Below are 27,910 nucleotides of genomic sequence, written 5' to 3' on the forward strand. Positions count from 1 at the left end.
CAAAGTCACCAAAAAATGCCGACAATATCAGACTTGAAACAAACTTTTGTAAGTCTGCAGAAGAGCTGTGAACAGAGCGCAGCAGGATAACAGCTTTAGCCAAATTGATTATATTTTATTTTAGATGGGTTAAAGGGGTTGTACACGACTTCGATACTGCCAACCTATACTCAGGATAAGTTATTAATATCAGACCAATCAGATGTCATGAGTCCCGCTTATACCTGCCTGCCGGGATGTCAGATCCATGATGATAGGTGGCTGATGAACTAGCCAACAGATAAGAGAACAATATTGAAGTAGTGGACAACCCCTTTAAGATAATCAAACCTTGGCTGTAAAAGGCGACATTCATTTCCACTTCTTGTCATATATTAATATGCTCCTGCAATCAATCAGGAACAGGTCTGGTGCCTATACATTGAGTATTTGGTCAGTATTTTAACTCCGTATTTGTAAGCCAAAACCATGAGTGGGTGATAAATACAGAAGTGGTGCACATGTTTCTATTATACTTTTCTTCTATGATTGTTCCACTCCTGGTTTTGGCTTACACATACTGAGGTAAAATACTGACCAAATACTGAATGTGTGCACGTGGCCTTAGGCTGAGTTTACATGACCCATAATCAATCTACTATATAATTGTGTAAGGGTCACTTCAGTCTGTCTTTCTGTCTGTCACGGATATTCATTGGTTGTGGCCTTTGTCTGTCATGAAAATCCAAGTCGCTGATTGGTCGTGGCAATGGTCGTGGGCGTTTTGCCACGACCAATCAGCAACTGGCACAGTCTGGCGGCAAAATGGCCACTCCTTCCTCCCCGCAGTCTGTGCCCGCTCCATACTCCCCTCCCGTCAGCCCTCACACAGGGTAAATGGCAGCGTTAATGGACCGCGTTATGCTGCGGTGCAACGCACTCAATTAACGCAGCTATTAACCCTGTGTGACCAACTTTTTACTATTGATTATGCGTATGCGTCATCATGGTCATGTGACCACAACGTCATCACAGGTCCTGCGCTCATACCAACCCTGGGACCGGAAGCTGCCGCGTGCACCGCACACAGGCGCCAGGACTACAAGAGGCCTTCAGATGGTGAGTATATGTTTATTTTTTAATTTAAGTCTATTTTAACCACGCATATAGTGCCCACATTGCTACATACTGCGTGGCCACCGTCACATACTGCGTGGCCACCGTCACATACTGCGTGGCCACCGTCACATACTGCGTGGCCACCGTCACATACTGCGTGGCCACCGTCACATACTGCGTGGCCACCGTCACATACTGCGTGGCCACCGTCACATACTGCGTGGCCACCGTCACATACTGCGTGGCCACCGTCACATACTGCGTGGCCACCGTCACATACTGCGTGGCCACCGTCACATACTGCGTGGCCACCGTCACATACTGCGTGGCCACCGTCACATACTGCGTGGCCACCGTCACATACTGCGTGGCCACCGTCACATACTGCGTGGCCACCGTCACATACTGCGTGGCCACCGTCACATACTGCGTGGCCACCGTCACATACTGCGTGGCCTGTATTACCGCATCGGGTATTCAAGAATATGTTGTGGCCTGTGCTATATACTATGTGGCTGCTATATAGAGACATATTCTAGAATACCCGATGCGTTAGAATCGGGCCACCATCTAGTGTCTCTAATAAACAAATGTTAAAAAAAAAAAAAAAGTTTAAAACTGATGAAAAACTGACAGTTTAAAGGGAGACCACCCCCCCAAAATATGCTAACTAGACCATTTGTACAGGTATATAGGGGACTTGGCATATAATAATAATACATGTAGTATTCCTTTTATTAGTTTAGAATGCAAATGAGGGGGCTCCAGTGCTCTCTTGGCTTGGCCAAGGACTCCATAAACTGCTACGTCCCCAGAAATTGCATATCCAATCAGCAGCTCCGCACAGACACTGCACTCACATGGAGCTATTGCAGGCCGTCTTATCTGGCGTCACCGATTGCCAGAGCTGAGCACAATCAGCAGCTCCATATGGACAGAGCAGCTGCGCTCGGTGTCACTGCTGACTCGGGTCTGTGGCAGACACTCTGTACTGTGCTACAGATAGGAGACAGTGATGAGCGCCTGCAATGACACTATGAGCGTGCCGGCAGTGACCAAGCACAACCACCAAATGAGCTCAGGCAGCAATCAAGATAGGACAGTGCTCGGTATGCAAACTGAGGGGGTGTAATGGTGCAATGACCACACCAAGACTGCACCAAAGCCTCCTTGTTTACATATAGATTTTTAATATTTTATAACATCTAAACCACAAAAAGCAATAATTACAAATATGATTAACAAAAAAAAAAAAAAAAAAAAAAAAAAACTTATTTCAACTAGATCCTCTTTTTTTTAACATTGAAGTCTATGGAAAACCTTTATATAGCCATCCATTTTTTGCACACTGGATCGGTTTCAAATAGATGATTGCATGAAAGTACACGTGTCCAGAAGTATATGATAAACGGATGCTTTTCAAAATGGGAGAAAAAATGGACAGATAAGCCATTTAACAGATCAGTTCCGTAGACTTCAATGTTTAAAAAAATAAATAAAGGAACCAGTTGGAATCAGTTTTTTTTTTTCAAGCGGACAAAAAATAAAACTTATCGGCAGCGGATTGCTGCTGGATGAATTCTAGAGGATGATTACTGGATGTGTGAACTTAACTTCAGTGGTTCTCTTGACGTTTTGGGGGGTGAGACTACCTATTCACACAAACTTTAATGTTTTAACAAATGAATCCAGCTGCAATTTTTTTTTTTTTTTGCCTGTGCAACTTTTTAGTCTGGCTAAAAAAAAAAAACTGACTGCAGCTGGATTTTTTTGGTAAATTACTGATGTCAAAGGATCAGATTTAAAGTGTTTCAGTTTGGAACTGATGCAGTTGTTATTTTACCACTGGATCTGTTGCACAGGAATGATTCTCAGCCATACAGAGGAGTGGACAGCTGTAGGTGAAGACAGAAGCGGTTTACTACACAGCACTCAGGTAGAGAAAGCATGGGGAGCAATGATAAACTTTGGACAAAAGTCAAATTAAATGGGTTGTCCACTACTTGGTTACACCTTCTTATAACTGCCCCCAAATTAAACAAAAAAAAAAAAATACTTCCCAGACTGAGACCACTCCTCTGATGTTGGCGCTGTGATTGCCATAACTCCTTTGACATTGCTATCTCATGTGCCTGTTGTAATTAGAGGTCACTCCTTTAAGTTGATTGCAGGGGGACCAAATCATGACCCAGCCTATTTTGACCTTAATGACCTGGCCATTTTTCACAACTCTGACCAGAGTCCTTTTATGAGGTAATAACTCCGGAACGCTTCAACGGATCCTAGCGAATCGGAGATTGTCTTTTCGTGACATATTGGGATTTGTTAGGAAGTTATAAGGGTTCAAAGTTTTAAATCAGCAATTTCTCCTTTTCCAGCAAAATTTACAAAACCATTTATTTTTAGTTACCACATCACATTTTAAGTCCCTTTCCGGGCCTACATGACAGAAAACACCCAAAAAGTGACACCATTCCAAAAACTGCACCCCTCAAGCTACTCAAAACTACATTCAAGAAGATTATTAACCCTTTATGTGCTTCACAGGAACCAAAGCAACGTGGAAGGAAAAAATGGACATTTTAATTTTCCAACAACAATGTTCTTTTAGCCTCAATTTTTTCTTTTCCACATGGGCAAGAGGATAAAATGGATCCTAAAATTTGTTGGGCAATGTACATTGATACCTCATTTGTGGTCATAAACCACTGTTTGGGCGCTTGGCAGGGCTCGGAAGGGAAGGAGCGCCATTTCACTTTTTGAATGGACAATTAGCTCCAATCGTTAGCGGATACCATGTCGTGTATGGAGAGCCCCTGTGTGCCTAATCATTGGAGCTTCCCCACATGTGATCCCATTTTGGAAACTAGACCCCCCAAGGAACTTATCTAGATGTGTGGTGAGAACTTTGAACCCCCAGGTGTTTCACTAAAGTTTATAGCGCCCGGGTGTGAAAATAAAAAAAATCATTTTTTCAACAAACATATTTTTTAGCCCCCAATATTTTTATTTTCCCAAGGGTAGCAGGAGAATTTGGACCCCAAAAGTTGTCCAATTTGTCCTGAGTACGCTGATACCACATATGTGGGAGAAAACTACAGTATGGGCACCCATAGGGGCTCGGAAGGGAAGTAGTGATGTTTTGGAATGCAAAGTTTGATGGAATGGTCCGCGGGCGTCATGTCGCATATGGGGAGCCCCTGATGTGCCTAAACAGTAGAAAACACCCAATTCTAACTCCAACCCTAACCACAAACCTAACCCTAATCCCAACCCTAACCACAAACCTAACCCTAATCTCAACCCTAACCACAAACCTAACACCCCTAACCTTAATCCCAACCCTAACTTTAGCCCCAGCCCTAATTTTAGCCCCAACTTTAGCCCAACTCAGTTTAGCCCAACTCTAACCCTAATGGGAAAACTGGGGCAGGAGGGGGCAGTCACCGGGGCGCGATCACCGGGGCAGAGGGCGATCTGCGGGGCAGGAGGGGGCTGTCAGGCGCGAGAGGGCAGGGGGGGGCTGTCAGGCGCGAGAGGGCAGGAGGGGGCTGTCAGGCGCGAGAGGGCAGGAGGGGGCTGTCAGGCGCGAGAGGGCAGGAGGGGGCTGAGGAGATGCAGCAGCAGATGGAGGCGGAGATGGGACCAGCAGCAGCAGGTGATCAGGGGGTGGAATCGGACAGCGGGAGGGAGCAGGGGGCAGCAGAAGGGAGTACCGGATGGCGGCGGTAATCGAGGAGTCGGTGGCAGGACATCAAACAGGCACCTCGCTATTCAGCTTCCACGGATGGGATGAAGCTGGACAGCGAGGCAGCCATTGTTTACTCCGCCCCTCCACATCTGAATGGAGAGATAGCGTCCAATCAGATTTTGGGGTGGTGACAAAGAGGTCACCGGAAGTGACCGTAGCAACGGGGGGGTGATCAAAGCCCCCCCCCCCCCCCCCCCCCTTGGGCTCAAGTACAAGTCCCCCCTGTACCTGCAGGTCTAGTGACATTTCAGTTAACCCCTTCATGACCCAGCCTATTTTGACCTTAACCCCTTCATGACCCAGCCTATTTTGACCTTAAAGACCTTGCCGTTTTTTGCAATTCTGACCAGTGTCCCTTTATGAGGTAATAACTCAGGAACGCTTCAACGGATCCTAGCGGTTCTGAGACTGTTTTTTCGTGACATATTGGGCTTCATGTTAGTGGTAAATTTAGGTCAATAAATTCTGCGTTTATTTGTGATAAAAACAGAAATTTGGCGAAAATTTTGAAAATTTCGCAATTTTCACATTTTGAATTTTTATTCTGTTAAACCAGAGAGTTATGTGACACAAAATAGTTAATAAATAACATTTCCCACATGTATACTTTACATCAGCACAATTTTGGAAACAACATTTTTTTTTGCTAGGAAGTTATAAGGGTTAAAATTTGACCAGCGATTACTCATTTTTACAACGAAATTTACAAAACCATTTTTTTTAGGGACCACCTCACATTTGAAGACAGTTTGAGGGGTCTATATGGCTGAAAATACCCAAAAGTGACACCATTCTAAAAACTGCACCCCTCAAGGTACTCAAAACCACATTCAAGAAGTTTAATAACCCTTCAGGTGCTTCACAGCAGCAGAAGCAACATGGAAGGAAAAAATGAACATTTAACTTTTTAGTCACAAAAATTATCTTTTAGCAACAATTTTTTTATTTTCCCAATGGTAAAAGGAGAAACTAAACCACGAAAGTTGTTGTCCAATTTGTCCTGAGTACGCTGATACCTCATATGTGGGGGTAAACCACTGTTTGGGCACTCGGCAGGGCTCGGAATGGAAGGCGCGCCATTTGACTTTTTGAATGGAAAATTAGCTCCAATTGTTAGCGGACACCATGTCGCGTTTGGAGAGCCCCTGTGTGCCTAAACATTGGAGCTCCCCCACAAGTGACCCCATTTTGGAAACTAGACCCCCCAAGGAACTTATCTAGATGCATATTGAGCACTATAAACCCCCAGGTGCTTCACAGAAGTTTATAACGCAGAGCCATGAAATAAAAAAATAAAAATTATTTTCTCAAAAATGATCTTTTAGCCTGCAATTTTTTATTTTCCCAAGGGTAACAGGAGAAATTTGACCCCAAAAGTTGTTGTCCAGTTTCTCCTGAGTACGCTGATACCCCATATGTGGGGGTAAACCACTGTTTGGGCACATGCCGGGGCTCGGAAGTGAAGTAGTGACGTTTTGAAATGCAGACTTTGATGGAATGCTCTCTGGGCGTCACGTTGCGTTTGCAGAGCCCCTGATGTGGCTTAACAGTAGAAACCCCCCACAAGTGACCCCATTTTGGAAACTAGACCCCGAAAGGAACTTATCTAGATGTGTGGTGAGCACTTTGAACCCCCAAGTGCTTCACAGAAGTTTATAATGCAGAGCCGTGAAAATAATAAATACGTTTTCTTTCCTCAAAAATAATTATTTAGCCCAGAATTTTTTATTTTCCCAAGGGTTACAGGAGAAATTGGACCCCAAACGTTGTTGTCCAGTTTCTCCTGAGTACGCTGATACCCCATGTGTGGAGGTAAACCACTGTTTGGGCACACGTCGGGGCTCAGAAGGCAAGTAGTGACTTTTGAAATGCAGACTTTGATGGAATGGTCTGCGGGCGTCACGTTGCGTTTGCAGAGCCCCTGGTGTGCCTAAACAGTAGAAACCCCCCACAAGTGACCCCATTTTAGAAACTAGACCCCCCAAGGAACTTATCTAGATATGTGGTGAGCACTTTGATCCCCCAAGTGCTTCACAGACGTTTACAACGCAGAGCCGTGAAAATAAAAAATCATTTTTCTTTCCTCAAAAATGATGTTTTAGCAAGCATTTTTTTATTTTCACAAGGGTAACAGGAGAAATTGGACCCCAGTAATTGTTGCGCAGTTTATCCTGAGTATGCTGGTACCCCATATGTGGGGGTAAACCACTGTTTGGGCACACGTCGGGGCTCGGAATTGAGGGAGCACCATTTGACTTTTTGAATACGAGATTGGCTGGAATCAATGGTGGCGCCATGTTGCGTTTGGAGACCCCTGATGTGCCTAAACAGTGGTAACCCCTCAATTCTAACTCCAACACTAACCCCAACACACCCCTAACCCTAATCCCAACTGTAGCCATAACCCTAATCACAACCCTAACCACAACCCTAATTCCAACCCTAACCATAAGGCTATGGTGCCCACGTTGCGGATTCGTGTGAGATTTTTCAGCATCATTTTTTAAAAATCCGCGGGTAAAGGGCACTGCGTTTTACCTGCGGATTTTCCGCGGATTTCCAGTGTTTTTTGTGCGGTTTTCACCTGCGGATTCCTATTGAGGAACAGGTGTAAAACGCTGCGGAATCCGCACAAAGAATTGACATGCTGCGGAAAATACAACGCAGCGTTTCCGCGCGGTATTTTCCGCACCATGGGCACAGCGGATTTGGTTTTTCATAGGTTTACATGGTACTGTAAACCTGATGGAACACTGCTGTGAATCCGCAGCGGCCAATCCGCTGCGGTTCCGCAGCTAAATCCGCACCGTGTGCACATAGCCTAATTCTAAAGGTATGTGCACACGCTGCGGAAAACGCTGCGGATCCGCAGCAGTTTCCCATGAGTTTACAGTTCAATGTAAACCTATGGGAAACAAAAATCGCTGTACAAATGCTGCAGAAAAACTGCACGGAAACGCAGCGGTTTACATTCTGCAGCATGTCACTTTGTGCGGATTCCGCAGCGGTTTTACAACTGCTCAAATAGAAAATCGCAGTTGTAAAACCGCAGTGAAATGCGCAGAAAAAACGCGGTAAATCCGCCATAAATCCGCAGCGGTTTAGCACTGCGGATTTATCAAATCCGCAGTGGAAAAATCCGCAGAGGACCAGAATACGTGTGCACATACCGAAACCCTAACCCTAGCCCTAACCCTACCCCTAACCCTAACCCTAACCCTAGCCCTACCCCTAACCCTATTCTAACATTAGTGGAAAAAAAAAATTCTTAATTTTTTAATTGTCCCTACCTATGGGGGTGACAAAGGTGGTGGTGGGGGGGGGGGGGGGTCATTTATTATTTTTTTATTTTACTTATTATTTTTTTTATTTTGATCACTGAGATATAATCTCTCTCAGTGTTCAAAATGCACTTTGGAACGAACCTGCCGGCCGGCAGATTCGGCGGGCGCACTGCGCATGCGCCCGCCATTTTGGAAGATGCGCCCAGGGAGAAGACGGACGGACCCCGGCAGGATCGGTAAGTATGATGGGGTGAGTGGGAGCACGGGGGGGGGGGGTTTGGTGGGTCTGGGGAAATCGGAGCACGGGGGGGGGTGGATCGGAGCGCGGGAGGGGTGGAACGGAGCACGGGGGGGTGGAACAGAGCACGGGGTGGGGGTGGAACGGAGCACGGGGTGGGGGTGGAACGGAGCACGGGGTGGGGGTGGAACGGAGCACGGGGTGGGGGTGGAACGGAGCACGGGGTGGGGGTGGAACGGAGCACGGGGTGGGGGTGGAACGGAGCACGGGGTGGGGGTGGAACGGAGCACGGGGTGGGGGTGGAACGGAGCACGGGGTGGGGGTGGAACGGAGCACGGGGTGGGGGTGGAACGGAGCACGGGGTGGGGGTGGAACGGAGCACGGGGGGCGGGTGGAACGGAGCACGGGGGGGGCGGGTGGAACGGAGCACGGGGAGGGTGATTGGAGCACGGGGGGAGCGGAGCACAGGACGGAGCGGAGCCGGAGCAGTGTACCGGATAGATCGGAGGGCTGGGGGGGCGATCGGTAGGGTGGGGGCACATTAGTGTTTCCAGCCATGGCCGATGATATTGCAGCATCGGCCATGGCTGGATTGTAATATTTCACCAGTTATAATAGGTGAAATATTACAAATCGCTCTGATTGGCTGTTGAAATGTATTATATAACACAGAGGTTACCACGGAATATCACAAAATCTATGTCTATGCCACATATACCATAAATTATTTAAAGTAGTGATTCCAGGTACTCTGTGAAAAGATGTGTGTTTACCACCACCACAAGGAGTAAAACAACAATCCTACGCCGTGACCATAGACCCACCAGAGATTAACACCACACCAGGATCTTAATCATTAAAATTAATTTTTATTTTACAATTCAAAATAGCAACATTACAACAAAATAAAAAATCAAATACCAGTACGCACCACAGGACAATAATATAATAATAATATAATATACAGTATAATAGCAGCGATACCCCGAGCAATATAGATCCCTACCAATGTTATATGTACAGAATGCAGTATCCAAATTTTTAATATATAGCAAAAAGAGCAATTTTACAGAAAATATTGATATGAAACAATTTAACTGTCAGAGTATTAAAAAGAGGAAGACTGGATGTAATAAATAAATAAAGTGTCTATATGATACAAAAATCTATTCTATCATAGAATGATCAAACCAAGGAAAAAAATATATAATATATACACACAAAAATCTGTGAAGAAACTAAAAATCATAAAAAAATATATATATAAATATATGATATATATATAAGAAAAATGTGCCCATAAGACAGTCAATACATAATCTACCACTCACTAGTGTATATAAAAAGAGTGCTGAAGTGCTATAAACCAAAGAAGAAATGCCACATGACATGCAGGAGTATGCAAGACACCAACTGTTTACTATTACCAAATAGTGCTTCCTCACTTAAATGAGTAAAAATACACAAAAAGTGCTATGTGCTGTGCCTATGAAGACTATATATATGTGCCACAGAAAACAGGTAGTTGCTCAGCTGTAGATGATGCACTGAATACAATAAAGCGCTGTGATATCAGGGATACAATGAGGCGCACACTGAAAGTGCTATGTGCTGTGCATATAAAGAGTATATGTATGTGCGACAGAATCTAGTGCTAAAAAAATATAATTCACTCAGCTACGAAGGATGCACGGGATATAATAGAGCATCGTGCTATCAGAGATACAATGAAGTTCACACAGAAAGTGCATCTAAAATTATATTGGCAATATATACCTTGGGTTGCTGAGTCCTGTGGGAAACGCACCCCTTGGGACTCAGCAACCCAAGGTATATATTGCCAATATCATTTTAGATCCCTTTCGTATTTGTTATAATTATATAGTGCCTCATTGCAACCCGGATAGCACAGCGGTCTATTATATCCTGTGTATCCCCCGCAGCTGAGCAATCACATATCTTAGCACTACATATAGCAGAAACCTTTTGTGACACATACATACTCTTTGCACATAGCACTTTCTGTGTGCACTTCATTGTATCTCTGATAGCACGATGCTCTATTATATCCCGTGCATCCTTCGTAGCTGAGTGAATTATATTTTTTTAGCACTAGATTCTGTCGCACATACATATACTCTTTATATGCACAGCACATAGCACTTTCAGTGTGCGCCTCATTGTATCCCTGATATCACAGCGCTTTATTGTATTCAGTGCATCATCTACAGCTGAGCAACTACCTGTTTTCTGTGGCACATATATATAGTCTTCATAGGCACAGCACATAGCACTTTTTGTGTATTTTTACTCATTTAAGTGAGGAAGCACTATTTGGTAATAGTAAACAGTTGGTGTCTTGCATACTCCTGCATGTGGCATTTCTTCTTTGGTTTATAGCACTTCAGCACTCTTTTTATATACACTAGTGAGTGGTAGATTATGTATTGACTGGGCACATTATATATATATATATATATATATATATATATATATATATATATATATATATATATATATATATATATATATATATTTATGATTTTTAGTTTCTTCACGGATTTGTGTGTGTATATATTATATATTTTTTTCCTTGGTTTGATCATTCTATGATAGAATAGATTTTTGTAGCATATAGACACTATTTATTTATTACATCCAGTCTTCCTCTTTTTAATACTCTGACAGTTAAATTGTTTCATATCAATAATTTCTGTAAAATTGCTCTTTTTGCTATATATTAAAAATTTGGATACTGCATTCTGTACACATAACATTGGTAGGGATCTATATTGCTCGGGGTATCGCTGCTATTATACTGTATATTATATTATTATTATTTTATTGTCCTGTGGTGCGTACTGGTATTTGATTTTTTATTTTGTTGTAATGTTGCTATTTTGAATTGTAAAATAAAAATTAATTTTAATGATTAAGATCCTGGTGTGGTGTTAATCTCTGGTGGGTCTATGGTCACGGCGTAGGATTGTTGTTTTATTGGCTGTTGAAAGTGAAACTGCCAATCAGAGCGATCGTAGCCATGGGGGGGTGAAGCCACCCCCCCTGGGCTAAACTACCACTCCCCCTGTCCCTGCAGATCGGGTGAAATGGGAGTTAACCCTTTCACCCGATCTGCAGGGACGCGATCTTTCCATGACGCCACGTAGGCGTCATGGGTCGGGAAGGGGTTAACCCGACCTGCAGGAACGCGATCCCGCCTACATGCATACACTAGGTCACAGGTCGGATTGGCATCGACTTTCATAACGCATACGTTGCATCACAGGTCGGGAAGGAGTTAAACCCAAGTTATTTACCCATGTACTTAAATGACGGAAAAAAAAGATTACACACAAGAAAGATTGAACTGTAGTTGGCCATACCGGCTCAGACTTTTCATCCGTGCTACTTGGCGATTCAGATGTGTCTTTCACAAAGTAATTATCCACTAGGTCGATCTGCCTGCATTCTTGTCGGCAAACAGGACACCTTATCACACCAACTAAAAACAAAAAGATAACATAAAAGAGTTACAACAATGCAAAATATGAAGGTTTTATTTTTAATAAACCTTTTTAGAGAACTTTTCACCAACTAGTTCATATTCAATAGGACACAGCAGGTAACATTGGCTGCAGAGCAGAATAATTTTTTTTTGCATGTTAGGGTTGTTTTTCTTATTTTCATTTCAACTGTTGCAGAGTTATTAGCAAAGTATTTGGTCCCTAATGAGTTAACTTTTGTTAAGTACAAGTTCGTGGTATATAGTTTTCACTGGGGGCATGTACTTCTACTGCAGGAAGTTGCCAAATCAGTAAGCAGGCAGGAAAAAAAGGAAATACTACCCCCAACAATAGATTAGAGCTAACTTCTAAGGGTACCGTCACACTCAGTGACGCTGCAGCGATATAGACAACGAGCCGATCGCTGGAGCGTCGCTGTTTAGGTCGCTGTAGAGATGTCAAACACAGCAACTCCAGAACGATGCAGGAGCTATCCAGTGACGTAACGGCGACTCACTTATCGTTCTCGCTGGTTGTTCGCTTCATGTAAAACATTGCAGGCATCGTTGCTTTTGATGTCAAACATGACGATACACACAGGGATGGCACAGCGGGATCCAGATCGCTGCTGCGTGTCAAACACAACGAAATTGCTATCCAGGACGCTGCAACGTCACGGATCGTTGTCGTTCTCGTTGCAAAATTGCTGAGTGTGACGGTATCTTAAGCCTGGGAGCCTGTCCTGATCTCCTGGGATCTGAGTCACTGTGCAGCTTAATTTAGCTGTGTCACATTACAAACCCATCTATCAACTCTGCTATACATCCCCGCCCCACACATTGTCCAGAGCTGACACCTTAAAGTGTCTATTATTTATATTCATGTCTGTTGTGGTCAAATTGTACTCACAGCAAGATCAGAGCAGGCTGTCATTACATCTCACACAGGAGTAACCTTGCCTGTTCTGGACTACTCCTGTGTGAGATGTAATGACAACAGTCTGCTCTGATCTCCCTGCAAAGCAAGTACAAGTTGACCACAACAGACACCAGGGAGATATGGATACTTTTAGCTCTCAGCTTGTGGTCTTGTGCTTCCAAACAAACTGTATCCAATTTGGAAGGAGCTGATTTTTTTAAAATTCATGTGTGGTCACCAAAAAATAACATCATACTGGGAACAGGGAAAGGGATTAGTGGTGCCTCACCAGAATTCTGATGAGCACATGTGCCAGGAACAAGTGGCTGGATACCACTCATTAGCAATAGCAAAAAAAAATTCCAGCACCAGGCATATCTTCATAAAAATCATCATGCAGGGAAGAAGCCCCTAAATGTTTGAGGCGTTTCGAACAAAGTTCTTAGTCATATGATATAAGGTCAGATAACCCGCTTTGATGCAGGGCTCCGGCGGTGAGCCCGCATCAAAGCCGGGACATGTCAGCTGTTTTGAACAGCTGACATGTGCCCACAGTAACGGCGGGTGAAATGGCGATTCACCAGCCGCTATCAACTAGTTAAATGCCGCTGTCAAACGCTGACAGCGGCATTTAACCGGCGCTTCCGGCCATAAGGCCGGAAATGAGCGCATCGCCGACCCCTGTCACATGATTGGGGGTTAGCCATTCTTCTGCAGAGTAACCATAGAATGTTACTATGATTCTATGAACCTTGAGACCTCTATGGTTACTGATCCCGGCCTGCTGTGAGCGCCACCCTGTGTTCGGCGTTCATAGCACACCTGCGATCTGATGAACGCTGCTATGTAGCAGAGGCGATCGAGTTGTGCCGGCTTCTAGCCTCCTATGGAGGCTATTGAAACATGGAAAAGATAAAAAATAAAAAAAGTGGGGAAAAAAAAAAAGTTTTAACCCCTTTCTGCCATTAGACGTACTATTGCGTCCATGTAAAAGAAAAAATAATCTCCAGCATGGATCTTCTAAAAAGTCAATTTATTGAAAACACTTTAAAATGCAAACATTTGCAAAAAAGAGATGGGGGTCCCAGGTGGTCAACGCCGACGCGTTTCGACCATCAGGTCTTAGTCATGGCATCAGAAACGCGTCGGCGTTGACCACCTGGGACCCCCATCTCTTTTTTGCAAATGTTTGCATTTTAAAGTGTTTTCAATAAATTGACTTTTTAGAAGATCCATGCTGGAGATTATTTTTTCTTTTTCATTGCTGGCTCTGGACTACGCCCTTGACCAAGGCGGCTCCGTGCATGGACATCATTGCACTGTTGAGGGATTGGTGAGCTGACTTATTTTCTTCCCATTTTTTCCTTTTTCCCTATTTTTGTATTGCGTCCATGTGGAGTGGGCTTTACTTCCCAAGGACGCAATAGTACGTCATATGCGATCGGCAGCGCTCACGGGGGGAGCGCCGCCGATCGCGGCCGGGTGTCAGCTGCCTATCGCAGCTGACATCCGGCACTATGTGCCAGGAGCGGTCAAAGACCGCCCTCGGCACATTAACCCCCGGCACACCGCGATCAAAGATGATCGCGATGTGCCGGCGGTGCAGGGAAGCACCGCGCAGGGAGGGGGCTCCCTGCGGGCTTCCCTGAGCCCCCCGCAGCAACGCGATGTGATCGCGTTGCTGCGAGGGTCTTACCTCCCTCCCTCCCTGCTCCAGGCCGGGATCCAAGATGGCCGCGGATCCGGGTCTTGCAGGGAGGGAGGTGGCTTCACAGAGCCTGCTCAGAGCAGGCACTGTGAAGCAGCCTGCACTTCTATCAGATCGGTGATCTGACAGAGTGCTGTGCAAACTGTCAGATCACCGATCTGTGATGTCCCCCCCTGGGACAAAGTAAAAAAGTTAAAAAAAAATTTTTCAAATGTGTAAAAAAAATTAAAAAAAATATTCCAAAATAATGAAAAAAAAAAAAAATATTATTCCCATAAATACATTTCTTTATCTAAATAAAAAAAACAAAACAATAAAAGTACACATATTTAGTATTGCCGCGTCCGTAACGGCCCGACCTATAAAACTGGCCCACTAGTTAACCCCTTCAGTAAACACCGTAAGAAAAAAAAAAAAAAACGAGGCAAAAAACAACGCTTTATTATCATACCGCTGAACAAAAAGTGGAATAACACGCGATCAAAAAGATGGATATAAATAACCATGGTACCGCTGAAAGCGTCATCTTGTCCCGCAAAAAACGAGCCACCATACAGCATCATCAGCAAAAACATAAAAAAGTTATAGTCCTGAGAATAAAGCGATGCAAAAATAATTATTTTTTTTTCCCGTAAAATAGTTTATATCGGATAAAAGCGCCAAAACATAAAAAAATGATATAAATGAGGTGTCGCTGTAATCGTACTGACCCGAAGAATAAAACTGCTTTATCAATTTTACCAAACGCGGAACGGTATAAACGCCTCCCCCAAAAGAAATTCATGAATAGCTGTTTTTTGGTAATTCTTCCTCACAAAAATCGGAATAAAAAGCGATCAAAAAATGTCACATGCCTGAAAATGTTACCAATAAAATCGTCAACTCGTCCCGCAAAAAACAAGACCTCACATGACTCTGTGGACCAAAATATGGAAAAATTATAGCTCTCAAAATGTGGTAACGCAAAAAATATTTTTTGCAATAAAAAGCGTCTTTCAGTGTGTGACGGCTGCCAATCATAAAAATCCGCTAAAAAACCCGCTATAAAAGTAAATCAAACCCCCCTTCATCACCCCCTTAGGGAAAAATTAAAAAAATGTATTTATATCCATTTTCCCGTTAGGGCTAGGGTTAGGGCTAGGGTTAGGGCTAGGGTTAGGGGCTAGGGTTAGGGCTAGGGTTAGGGCTAGGGTTAGGGTTGGGGCTACAGTTGGGGTTGGGGCTAAGATTACATTTACAGTTGGGAATAGGGTTGGGATTAGGGGTGTGTCAGGGTTAGGGGTGTGGTTAGGGTTATCGTTGGAATTAGGGTTAGGGGTGTGTTTGGATTAGGGCTTCAGTTATAATTGGAGGGTTTCCACTGTTTAGGCACATCAGGGGCTCTCCAAACACGACATGGCGTCCGATCTCAATTCCAGCCAATTCTGCGTTGAAAAAGTAAAACAGTGCTCCTTCCCTTCCGAGCTCTCCCGTGTGCCCAAACAGGGGTTTGCCCCAACATATGGGGTATCAGCGTACTCAGGACAAATAGGACAACAACTTTTGGGGTCCAATTTCTCCTGTTACCCTTGGGAAAAAACAAACTAGGGGCTAAAAAATAATTTTTGTGGGGAAAAAAAAAAGATTTTTTATTTTCACGGCTCTGCGTTATAAACTGTAGTGAAACACTTGGGGGTTCAAAGTTCTCCCAACACATCTAGATGAGTTCCCTGGGGGGTCTAGTTTCCAATATGGTGTCACTTGTGGGGGGTTTCTACTGTTTAGGTACATTAGGGGCTCTGCAAACGCAATGTGACACCTGCAGACCATTCCATCTAAGTCTGCATTCCAAATGGAGCTCCTTCCCTTCCGAGCCCTCCCATGCGCCCAAACAGTGGTTCCCCCCCACTTATGGGGTATCAGCGCACTCACGACAAATTGGACAACAAATTTTGGGGTCCAATTTCTCCTGTTACCCTCGGGAAAATACAAAACTGGGGGCTAAAAAATAATTTTTGTGGGAAAAAATTTTTGTTTTATTTTTACGGCTCTGCATTATAAACTTCTGTGAAGCCCTTGGTGGGTCAAAGTGCTCACCACACCTCTAGATAAGTTCCTTAGGGGGTCTACTTTCCAAAATGGTGTCACTTGTGGGGGGTTTCAATGTTTAGGCATATCAGTGGCTCTCCAAACGCAACATGGCGTCCCATCTCAATTCCTGTCAATTTTGCATTGAAAAGTCAAACGGCGCTCCTTCCCTTCCGAGCTCTCCCATGCGCCCAAACATTGGTTTACCCCCACATATGGGGTATCAGCGTACTCAGGACAAATTGTACAACAACCTTTGGGGTCCAATTTCTTCTCTTACCCTTGGGAAAATAAAAAATTGGGGGCGAAAAGATAATTTTTGTGAAAAAATATGATTTTTTATTTTTACGGTTCTGCATTATAAAGTTCTGTGAAGCAATTGGTGGGTCAAAGTGCTCACCACACCTCTAGATAAGTTCCTTAAGGGGTCTACTTTCCAAAATGTTGTCACTTGTGGGGGGTTTCAATGTTTAGGCACATCAGGGGCTCTCCAAACGCAACATGGTGTCCCATCTCGATTCCAGTCAATTTTGCATTGAAAAGTCAAATGGCGCTCCTTCGCTTCCGAGCTCTGTCATGCGCCCAAACAGTGGTTTACCCCCACATATGGGGTATCGGTGTACTCAGGACAAATTGTACAACAACTTTTGCGGTCCATTTTCTCCTGTTACCCTTGGTAAAATAAAGCAAATTGGAGCTGAATTAAATTTTTTGTGAAAAAAAGTTAAATGTTCATTTTTATTTAAACATTCCAAAAATTCCTGTGAAGCACCAGAAGGGTTAATAAACTTCTTGAATATGGTTTTGAGCACCATGAGGGGTGCAGTTTTTAAAATGGTGTCACACTTGGGTATTTTCTATCATATAGACCCCTCAAAATGACTTCAAATGAGATGTGGTCCCTAAAAAAAATGGTGTTGTAAAAATGAGAAATTGCTGGTCAAATTTTAACCCTTATAACTCCCTAACAAAAAAAAATTTTGGTTCCAAAATTGTGCTGATGTAAAGTAAACATGTGGGAAATGTTACTTATTAAGTATTTTGTGGGACATATATCTGTGATTTAATTGCATAAAAATTCAAAGTTGGAAAATTGCGAAATTTTCATAATTTTTGCCAAATTTCCGTTTTTTTCACAAATAAACGCAAGTACTATCAAAGAATTTTTACCATTGTCATGAAGTACAATATGTCACGAGAAAACAATGTCAGAATCACTGGAATCCATTGAAGCGTTCCAGAGTTATAACCTCATAAAGGGACAGTGGTCAGAATTGTAAAAATTGGCCCGGTCATTAACGTGCAAACCACCCTTGGGGGTAAAGGGGTTAATCACCCCCCTTTCACCCCATTCAAAATAAATCAATAATAAAAAAATAAAAAAAAAATCAAACCTACACATATTTGGTAATGCCGCGTTCAGAATCGCCTGATCAATTTAAAAAAAAAATTAACCTGATCGCTAAACGGCGTAGAGAAAAAATTCAAAACGCTAGAATTACTTTTTTTGGTCGCCGCGACATTATATTAAAATGCAATAACAGGCGATCAAAAGAACGTATCTGCACCAATATGGTATCATTAAATACACCAGATCAGCACGCAAAAAATAAGCCCTCACCCGACCCCAGATCGTGAAAAATGGAGATGCTACGGGTATCGGAAAATGGCACGATTTTTTTTTTTTTAGCAAAGTTTGGAATTTTTTTTTCACCACTTAGATAAAAAATAACCTAGACATGTTTGGGGTCTATGAATTCATAATGACCTGGAGACTCATAATGGCAGGTCAGTTTTAGCATTTAGTGAACCTAGCAAAAAACTCAAATAAAAAAAATCAAGTGTGGGATTGCACTTTTTTTTGTAATTTCACCGCACTTTGAATTTTTTTCCTGTTTTGTAGTACACGACATGGTAAAACCAATGATGTCGTTCAAAAGTACAACTTGTTTTGCACGAAAAAAAAAACCCTCACATGGCCATATTGACGGAAAAATTAAAAAGTTATGGCTCTGGGAAGGAGGGAAGCGAAAAACGAACACGGAAAAACGGAAAATCCCAAGGTCATGAAGGGGTTAAAGATTTTTCTGTATTTTCATTATATAATTAACAAAAAAGTGTGAAACAACTGAAATTACCGTATATACTTGAGCATAAGCCGACCCGAGTATAAGCCATCCCCCTAATTTTGCCACAAAAAAAAACTGGGAAAACTTAATGACTCGAGTATAAGCCTAGGGTGGAAAAATGCAGCAGCTACCGGTAAATATCAAAAATAAAAATAGATACCAATAAAAGTAAAATTAATTGAGACATCAGTAAGTTAAGTGTTTTTGAATATCTATATTGAATCAGGAGCCCCATATAATGCTCCATAAAGTTCATGATGGGCCCATAAGATGCTCCATATTAAAATATGCCCCATATAATGCTGCACAAATGTTGATTATTTTATTTTTATTATTATTATACATTTTTATAGCGCCATTTATTCCATGGCGCTTTACATGTGAATACGAGGCAAATATAGACAAATACATTAAACATGAGCAGATAACAGGCACACGGGTACATAAGGAGGGAGGACCCTGCCCGCGAGGGCACACAGTCTGCAGGGGAGGGGTGATGAAACACTAGGAGAGGGTAGGGCAGGTTGCGCGGCGGTTCAGTGACTTCAGGATCACTGCAGGCTGTAGGCTTGTCGGAAGAGATGAGTCTTCAGGTTCTATGGCCCCATAAGATGCTCCATAGACACATTTGCCCTGTATAATGCTCCACAAATGCTGATTATAGCCCCATAAGATGCTTCATAGAGATATTTGCACCATATAATGCTGCAAATGGCCCCATACAGCCATTTGCACCATATAATACTGCACATGGCCCCATACAGCTATTTGCCCCATACAATGCTGCACATGGCCCCATACAGCTATTGCCCCATATAATGCTGCACATGGCCCAATAGGATGCTCCATACAGACATTTGCCCCATATAATGCTGCACATGGCCCCATATAAAGCTGCACATGGCCCCATAAGATGCTCCATACAGACATTTGCCCCATATAATGCTGCACATGGCCCCATACAGATATTTGCCCCATATAATGCTGCACATGGCCCCAGATACTTGCCCCATATAACGCTGCAGCACATGACCCCATACAGACATTTGCCCCATATGCGGTTGCTGCGATTTAAAAAAAAAAAAAAAAAAAAAAAAACAACAACAACAAAAATTACACATTCACCTCTCAGGCCGCATTTGCAATATTCACCGGTGAGCGTTCCACCGACGGCCGCCACTGTGTCTTCCACGTCCTCTGCACTGACGTTCAGGGAGAGGGCAGAGCGCACACTAATTGCGTCACCGCGCCCTCTGGTCTGAGCGTCACTGCAGAGTAAGGGGAAGACGTGGCAGCGGCCGTCAGTGGAACAGGGAACAGGTGAATATCGCGCAGAGCGTTATACTCACCTGCTCCTGCCACGATGCAGTCCCTGGAGCTTCTTCCTGTATTGAGCGGTCACATGGTACCGCTCATTACAGTAATGAATATGCGGCTCCACCGCTATGGGAGTCCATATTCATTACTGTAATGAGCAGTACCATGTGACCGCTCACTACAGGAAGAAGCTGCCGACACCAGAGAACCAGGGACGTGCAGGGACCGCGCCAGGAGCAGGTGAGTATTATTAGACAGCTGCTGCTCCCCCTCCCCTGCCGACCCCTGGGTATGACTCGAGTATAAGCAGAGAGGGGCAATTTCAGCCTTAAAAAAATTGGCTTAAATTCTCGGCTTAAACTCGAGTATATACGGTATGTCTTATATTCTAGGTTCTTCAAAGTAGCCACCTTTTGCTTTGATTACTGCTTTGCACACTCTTGGCACTCTCCTGATGATCTTCAAGAGGTAGTGACCGGGAAAGGTCTTCCAACAATATTGAAGGAGTTCTCAGAGATGCTTAGCACTTGTTGGCCCTTTTGCCTTCACTCTGCGGTCCAGCTCACCCCAAACCATCTTGATTGGGTTCAGGTCTGGTGACTGTGGAGGCCAGGTCATCTTCTTGGTTAAATAGCCCTTACACAGCCTGGATGTGTGTTTGGGGTCATTGTCCTGTTGAAAAATAAATGATGGTCCAACTAAACGCAAACCAGATGGAATAGCATGCCGCTGCAAGATGCTATAGTAGCCATGCTGGTTCAGTATGCCTCCAATTTTGAATAAATCCCCAACAGTGTCACCAGCAAAGCACCCCAACACCATCACACCTCCTCCTCCATGTTTCTCGGTGGGAACCAGGCATGTAGAGTCCATCCGTTCACCTTTTCTGCATCGCACAAAGACACGGTGGTTGAACCAAAGATCTCAAATTCGGACTCAGACAAAACTCCAGATTTCCACTGGTCTAATGTCCATTCCTTGCGTTCTTTAGCCCAAACAAGTCACTTCTGCTTGTTGCCTGTCCTTAGCAATGGTTTCCTAGCAGCTATTTTACCATGAAGGCCTGCTGCACAAAGTCTCCTCTTAACAGTTGTTGTAGAAATATGTCTGCTGCTAGAACTCTGTGGCATTGACCTGGTCTCTAATCTGAGCTGCTGTTAACCTGCGATTTGTGAGGCTGGTGACTCGGATAAACTTATCCTCAGAAGCAGAGGTGACTCTCGGTCTTCCTTTCCTGGGGCGGTCCTCGTGTGAGCCAGTTTCTTTGTAGCGCTTGATGGTGTTTGCCACTGCACTTGGGGACACTTTCAAAGTCTGCCCAATTTTTCAGACTGATTTTCCTTCATTTCTTAAAGTAATGATGGCCACTCGTTTTTCTTTACTTAGCTGCTTTTTTCTTGCCATAATACAAATTCAAACAGTGTATTCAGTAGGACTATCAGCTGTGTATCCACCAGACTTCTGCACAACACAACTGATGGTCCCAACCCCATTTATAAGGCAAGAAATCCCACTTATTAGAGGGAAGGTACCGCGTTTGTAGGTCATTAATAAATCACTGTAATGTAGCATAACATGCTGCTATAAGCAAGTTTGAAATGCATGTGAAACAGAGATCATGTGTTATATGAGTTTAAAGAATGCACTGGGGGCTGACATCTTGGTTTTGCAGCAGTAGCAGGGCCCTATCAGTGTCAGATTACGGCACCCCATGGACATAGGAGATAATAGACCAGCACGGACCCTATCTGTAACATTGCAGCAGCATTAGCAGTGAGCTGGGCACGCCTCTGTGGGCTGCACAACTCACTGCTGTAGGTGTGACTAGCTGCCATTTTATTATAGCCCTGTGCTCTCTATCGCAAGACAGAAGAAGCCCTCACTGCTCCTCTGTACTCCAAGCAGGCACACATCCTCTGCTCCTCACACGCTTCTCCTGCTGTGTCTCTGCCTCCCCCTCACACACAGTCCCTGTGATCTCCAGTAAGCTGCACTCACAGCCTGCAGAGAGGGAGGTGACACCTGGAGAGAGAGAGGAGGGCAGCTGACAGGACAGGGATTAAGGTGGGGGAAGGGGGATGGCAAGAATATTATTCACAAAAAATGCTGCTGAGCCCACTGTGTTCTTCTCTGTAAACAAGCTGCGCCTCTGATGCAGTAACTGCAGGTGATAGCAGGTCACAGGGCAGTCACACACAAAATGGTGCTGCCCTGTGATGCTGCTCTTCATTCTTACTGTTAGAAGCAAAATTGGGGCAGTAACTGCTGACATCACCATTTCCCTCCCCTTTTGGGTGGTCTAATATCCCTGGGGCAGAGATGCTAAATCTTACTATAGCTGCTTGAGGTCTAAAACGGAAAATGCTCTCCCTAGTGGTCAATATGTATATTTGTAGAAAAATATATAATATTTTTCATATAGAAATGTTTGCAAACAGTGCAAACATTGCATTAATACATTTTAATTACTATTTTAAGCTTAATTTCACAAAAAAACAAAATACAAGAAAACTGGTGGCACCTTCCCTTTAAATCTGACAGGGCACACCTGTGAAGTGAAAACCATTCCCGGTGACTACCTCTAGAAGCTCATCAAGAGAATGCCCAGAGTGTGCAAAGGAGTCATCAAAGCAAAAGGTGGCTACTTTGAAGAACCTAGACTATAAGACAATTTCAGTTGTTTCACACTTTTTTGTTAAGTATATAATTCCACATGTGTTCATTCATAGTTTTGATGCCTTCAGTGTGAATGTACAATTTTCATAGTCATAAAAATATAGAAAAATATTTAAATGAGGTGTTTAAACTTTTGATCTGTACTGTATACAACACATCCATTGTAGCACGAGTATGCCGTGTGTGACAGCTGAGCACCTTCTACAATAACATACAATGTAGCCTCTATGTGTGGTGTGTCACAGCTGAGCATCTGCTACAATAATATCCAGTACAGCCTGTGTATGATGTGTTACAGCTGGGCATCTGTTACAATAACATCCATTGTAGCCTATGTATGCTGTGTGTCACAGCTGTGCATTTGTTACAATAAACCATTGCAGCCTGTGTATACTGTGTGTCACAGCTGAGCATCTGCTATAATGACATCCAATGTAGCCTACGTATGCTGCATATCACAGCTAAGCCTCCTATACAATAATATACAGCCTGTGTATGATATACCTGTGTGTGCTTTGCGCCATGGCTAAGCATCTGCAACATTATCATCCAGTGCAGCAAAATAAAACAAAAAAGAAAAAAAAGCATTTAGTTACTTACCAGTAGGGTTGAGCGAAACGGATCGTTCATTTTCAAAAGTCGCCGACTTTTGGCAAAGTCGGGTTTCATGAAACCCGACCCGATCCTGTGTGGGGTCGGCCATGCGGTACGCGACTTTCGCGCCAAAGTTGCGTTTCGTATGACGCGCTTGGCGCCATTTTTTCAGCCAATGAAGGAGCGTGGGCAGAGTGATGACATAAGTCTTAGGGGCGTGGACGCCTATCGTCATCTTGTCGATTGTGCGCAGTAGCGATTTGCAATGTGTAACAACAGCTTTTCTGTTCGGGAGGGAGGGACGGACGGAGAGGGAGAGGGAGAGAGAGAGAGGGAGAGGGAAAAAAAATAATAAACAAAAAAAAATTCCATTGACTTTGCATTGGGTTTCGTGTTTCGGTCGATCCCAGACTTTTCGCCATAATCGGCCGATTTCACTCGACTCGACTTTAGAGATAGTCGGGTTTCGCGAAACCCGACTCGACCCTAAAAAAGTAGAAGTCGCTCAACCCTACTTACCAGTAAAGGCATTTTTCGGAGGCCCATAACAGCACCACGGGAGAGGGGATCCGCCCTTCAGGAAAAGGAAACCTACAGATACAAAAGGGCGGCACCTCTCCCACGCATCAGTTGGATTACAGCGCTTGAGAGAGCCTCCATGGTTAATGGCACATAAAATATTTACAACCTTAACAATTCACCCATGTGAAAACTTGTAAGTGGAAGAAGTGCGCACCCATACTTTAAGGGAGGGAACTAAGGGTGCTGTCATGGGCCTCTGAAAAATGCCATTACCGGTAAGTAACTGAATGCTTTATTCAGACTCCCGTGACAGCACCATGAGAGAATTACAGAGATTTAAAACTAGCTTAGGGAGGGACCACAGCTTGCAGAACCCTTAACCCGAAGGAGAGTTCAGAGGAAGCACCCATGTCTAGCTTATAATGGTTGAAAAAGACGCAAGGGGATGACCACGTAGCCACCTTACATATCTGGTCGATGGAAACTCCAGATCATCCTCCCCAAGAAGTTGCCATGGTCCGGGTAGAATGTGCCCTTAGGTTCTGTGGAGCCGGACCGCTAATTACTGTTTAAGCTAGAGAGATAGCCTCCCTAATCCATCTTGCTCATGTACGTTTTGAAACCCTAAAACCCTTTTTAGCACCCTGGAAATATATGAATAAGGCGTTGTCTTTATTCCAAGGATTAGTGACAGAAAGATGCTCTAGAAGACACCTTCAAACATCTAAAGTATGCAGTTTTTCCTCCTTTTGGTTAGTGAGATCAGGGAGGAAGGGAGAACTGTCTCTTGTGTCCTTGAAGTCTGAGGCAACCTTGGGCAAGTAGGCCAAGTCTTGCCTAAATACTACCTTGTTGTCCAAAATCTGTGTGTAAGGCAGAATTCTAGAGAGTGCTTGAATATCACTTATTCTACGTGCCGCTGTAATAGCTACCAAAAAAACTACCTTGAGGGTTAGAATCTTAATAGAGGCAGATACCATGGGTTCAAACGGAGCCTCCGTCATAACGATAAGGACTAAGTTCAAGTCCCATGGGACGCACCTTACCCTGTGTATAAACCTAGATCTGCCAACTGCTTTAATAAATCTGGATAGCCAGTAATTTTTCACCACATCACAACTAAATTAGGCACCAAGGGCCGAAACCTGTACTTTCAGGGTACTAGTAGCCCGACCTAATTCAAGACCCTTCTGCAAGAATCGAGAATCTGTCTTATAGGTACCTCCTCTTTGGTTTTAAGGTCACAAGTGGCTAGAAATCGTCTCCAGGTTCTAGCATAGATTTTGGTTGTAACTGATTTTCTACTTTTCAGAAGGGTGTCTATTAGATTGGGGGAGAATCCTCCATGCCTTAATAATGCCCTTTCAAACTCCACGCCGGCAGGTGGAGCCTTGCAACCTGTGGGTGATTGACTGGACCCTGGATGAGAAGATCTGTAAGTACCCAGGGATTGCAGACTGACATTATCTTCAGTCATAAAAACGAAGCCCTCCTGGGCCAGACTAGGGCAGTTAGTATAATCCTCGCCCTGTTTTCTCTGATATTCCTTACTACCAGAGGCAACAGGGACAACAGGGGGAAAGCATAGGCCAGATTGCAATCCCACTTTCGTAGGAAGGCATCCACCTTAAGGGGTTTTTCCCCTGGATTCAGAGGACAGTATTGTTTAACTTTTCTGTTCTTCCTGGTGGCGAAAAAGTCTATGTCCGGTTGACCCAACATGCGGACAATCTGGCTGAAGATGGCTCCATTCAGACACCACTCTCCCTGCCACAGCGTGTTGCGGCTTAGAAAGTCTGCTGTGGTATTGTCTTTTCCTCTTATGTGAAGCGCTGTCAAAGATAGAAAATGTCTTTCTGCTATCTGGAAAAGGCGTTCTGCTACTTCCATCAGAGACTCGGATCAAGTTCCACCTTGGTGGTTGATATAGGCCACTGTTACCTGGTTGTCAGAGACAATTCTGACATGGTTGCCCTGCAGGTATACAAGGAGTTTTTTAACTGACAGCTCGACCGCCGATAGTTCCTTCAGGTAAGATGAGCTTTCTACCTGGGAATTCCATTGTCCCTGGACCACTATATCCCCCATATGGGCCCCCTACCCCGAGGGACTGGCGTCTGCAGTTACTATATGGAATACGTGAATCTCCCAGGGAACTCCTGAGGACAAGTTATTCTTGTTAAGCCACCATCATAAAGAGCTTAAGACAGACGGAACTAATGTTATTCTTCCCTGTAGGGACCCCCGCAGGGCTCTATCATTAAATAAAACATCTTTCTGAAGGGCTCTTGTGTGAAACTGAGCCCATTTGACGGCAGGGATACAAGATGTTAGGGAACCTGATAGGGACATCGCCTGCCTGAGGGTCATGGAGGGTTTATTTACTGCCCGCAAAACCTGATGATGGATGTGAATAATTTTATCAGTTGGCAGATGACATTCTTGATTTACTGAATCTAAAAAGAGGCTGAGAAATTGCTGGACCCTGAAGGGTTGTAACTGGGATTTTTCAGAGTTTATCAACCAACCCAAGTGTTCTAGAATGGATAGAGACCTTTCTAACTGGGAAAGAATGATCTGCCGAATTGCCTAAAATTAAGAAGTCATCTAAGTTTGGGATAATCAACATGTCCGACTCTCGAAGATGGGCCATAAGTTCAGAAATTAGCTTCATGAAGACTTGTGGTGCTACTGAAAGGCCAAAGAGGAGAGCTCTATACTGGAAATGCCAGACTATGCCATCTATGGAAACAGCTACTCAAGAAGCGTTGATAATCGGAATGAATGCGTACATGGTAGTACACGTCTTAAATCTAAAACCACCATAACAGTTTTGAAACAACATTTTAACTGCTGAGCCAACTATTTCCATTTTAAAGGGTCGAGCTACTAGAAACCTATTGAGGGACTGAAGATTGATGATGGTCCTGAAAGAGTTGCTCAGTTTAAGAACCAAGAACAGGGGAGAGTAAAAACTTCTACCCTCCTCAGATTCCGGAACCTCCACCAGGACCCTTTTATGCCACAATTTGACAACCTTAAGGCCCAGTCACACATAGCGACGCTGCAGCGATACCGACAACGATCCGGATCGCTGCAGCGTCGCTGTTTGGTCGCTGGAGAGCTGTCACACAGACCGCTCTCCAGCGACCAACGATCCCGAGGTCCCCGGTAACCAGGGTAAACATCGGGTAACTAAGCGCAGGGCCGCGCTTAGTAACCCGATGTTTACCCTGGTTACCATCGTTAAAGTAAAAAAAAAAAAACGCTACATACTTACCTATCGCTGTCTGTCATCGGTGCTCTGCTTCTCTGGTCTGGCTGTGAGCACAGCGGCCGGAAAGCAGAGCAGTGACGTCACCGCTCTGCTTTCCGGCTGCCCGGCGCTCACAGCCAGACCAGAGAAGCTGAGCGCCGAGGACAGACAGCGATAGGTAAGTATGTAGCGTTTGTTTTTTTACTTTTAGGATGGTAACCAGGGTAAACATCGGGTTACTAAGCGCGGCCCTGCGCTTAGTTACCCGATGTTTACCCTGGTTACCAGTGAAGACATCGCTGAATCGGCGTCACACGCCGATTCAGCGATGTCAGCGGGACCTCAACGATCAAAAAATGGCCCAGGCCATTCCGACACGACCAGCGATCTCACAGCAGGGGCCTGATCGCTGGTACGTGTCACACATAGCGAGATCGCTAATGAGATCGCTGTTGCGTCACAAAACTTGTGACTCAGCAGCGATCTCGCTGGCGATCTCGCTATGTGTGACGGGGCCTTTAGTCTCTAGCGCAGACTGTTCTGAGAGGGACGGACAGGAGTCATCTTGTATTTATCCCCTGGGGCCAAAAGGAACTCAAGTCCAAGTCCTGTAGATATCACGCCCTGCACCCAACTGCTGTTGGTGATACGAGACCAGGCTGGATAAAAGGCAGACAATCTACCTCCCACGGGAGCCACTAGTCATTGGGATGTTTTTTTTCCATCCTTGCGATGAATGCCTGAACATGAATCCAGTATCTCTCTTCTTGTCATCCCACTTGGAGTGGGGCCCCTTGTCGGTCTTCTCTGACCGAATTTTCTCCTGCTGAAAGGACATCGGTAAGAGGA

The 27,910-nt window shown here is 44.2% G+C and overlaps 1 protein-coding gene across 4 annotated transcripts in view; it reads right to left on the bottom strand.

The window, feature by feature from the left end:
* TRIM33 (tripartite motif containing 33) overlaps positions 1–27,910 on the bottom strand; it is a 218,403-nt gene that overhangs the window by 119,977 nt on the left and 70,516 nt on the right. For all 4 annotated transcript variants that reach the window (XM_069756114.1, XM_069756113.1, XM_069756116.1 and 1 more), the window contains exon 2: positions 11,755–11,873. In XM_069756114.1, coding sequence (XP_069612215.1) covers positions 11,755–11,873 — 119 coding nt within the window. The remainder of the gene's footprint in view (positions 1–11,754; positions 11,874–27,910) is intronic.

The sequence above is a fragment of the Ranitomeya imitator genome, chromosome 3 (genome assembly GCF_032444005.1).
Source record: "Ranitomeya imitator isolate aRanImi1 chromosome 3, aRanImi1.pri, whole genome shotgun sequence".
NCBI lineage: Eukaryota > Metazoa > Chordata > Amphibia > Anura > Dendrobatidae > Ranitomeya > Ranitomeya imitator.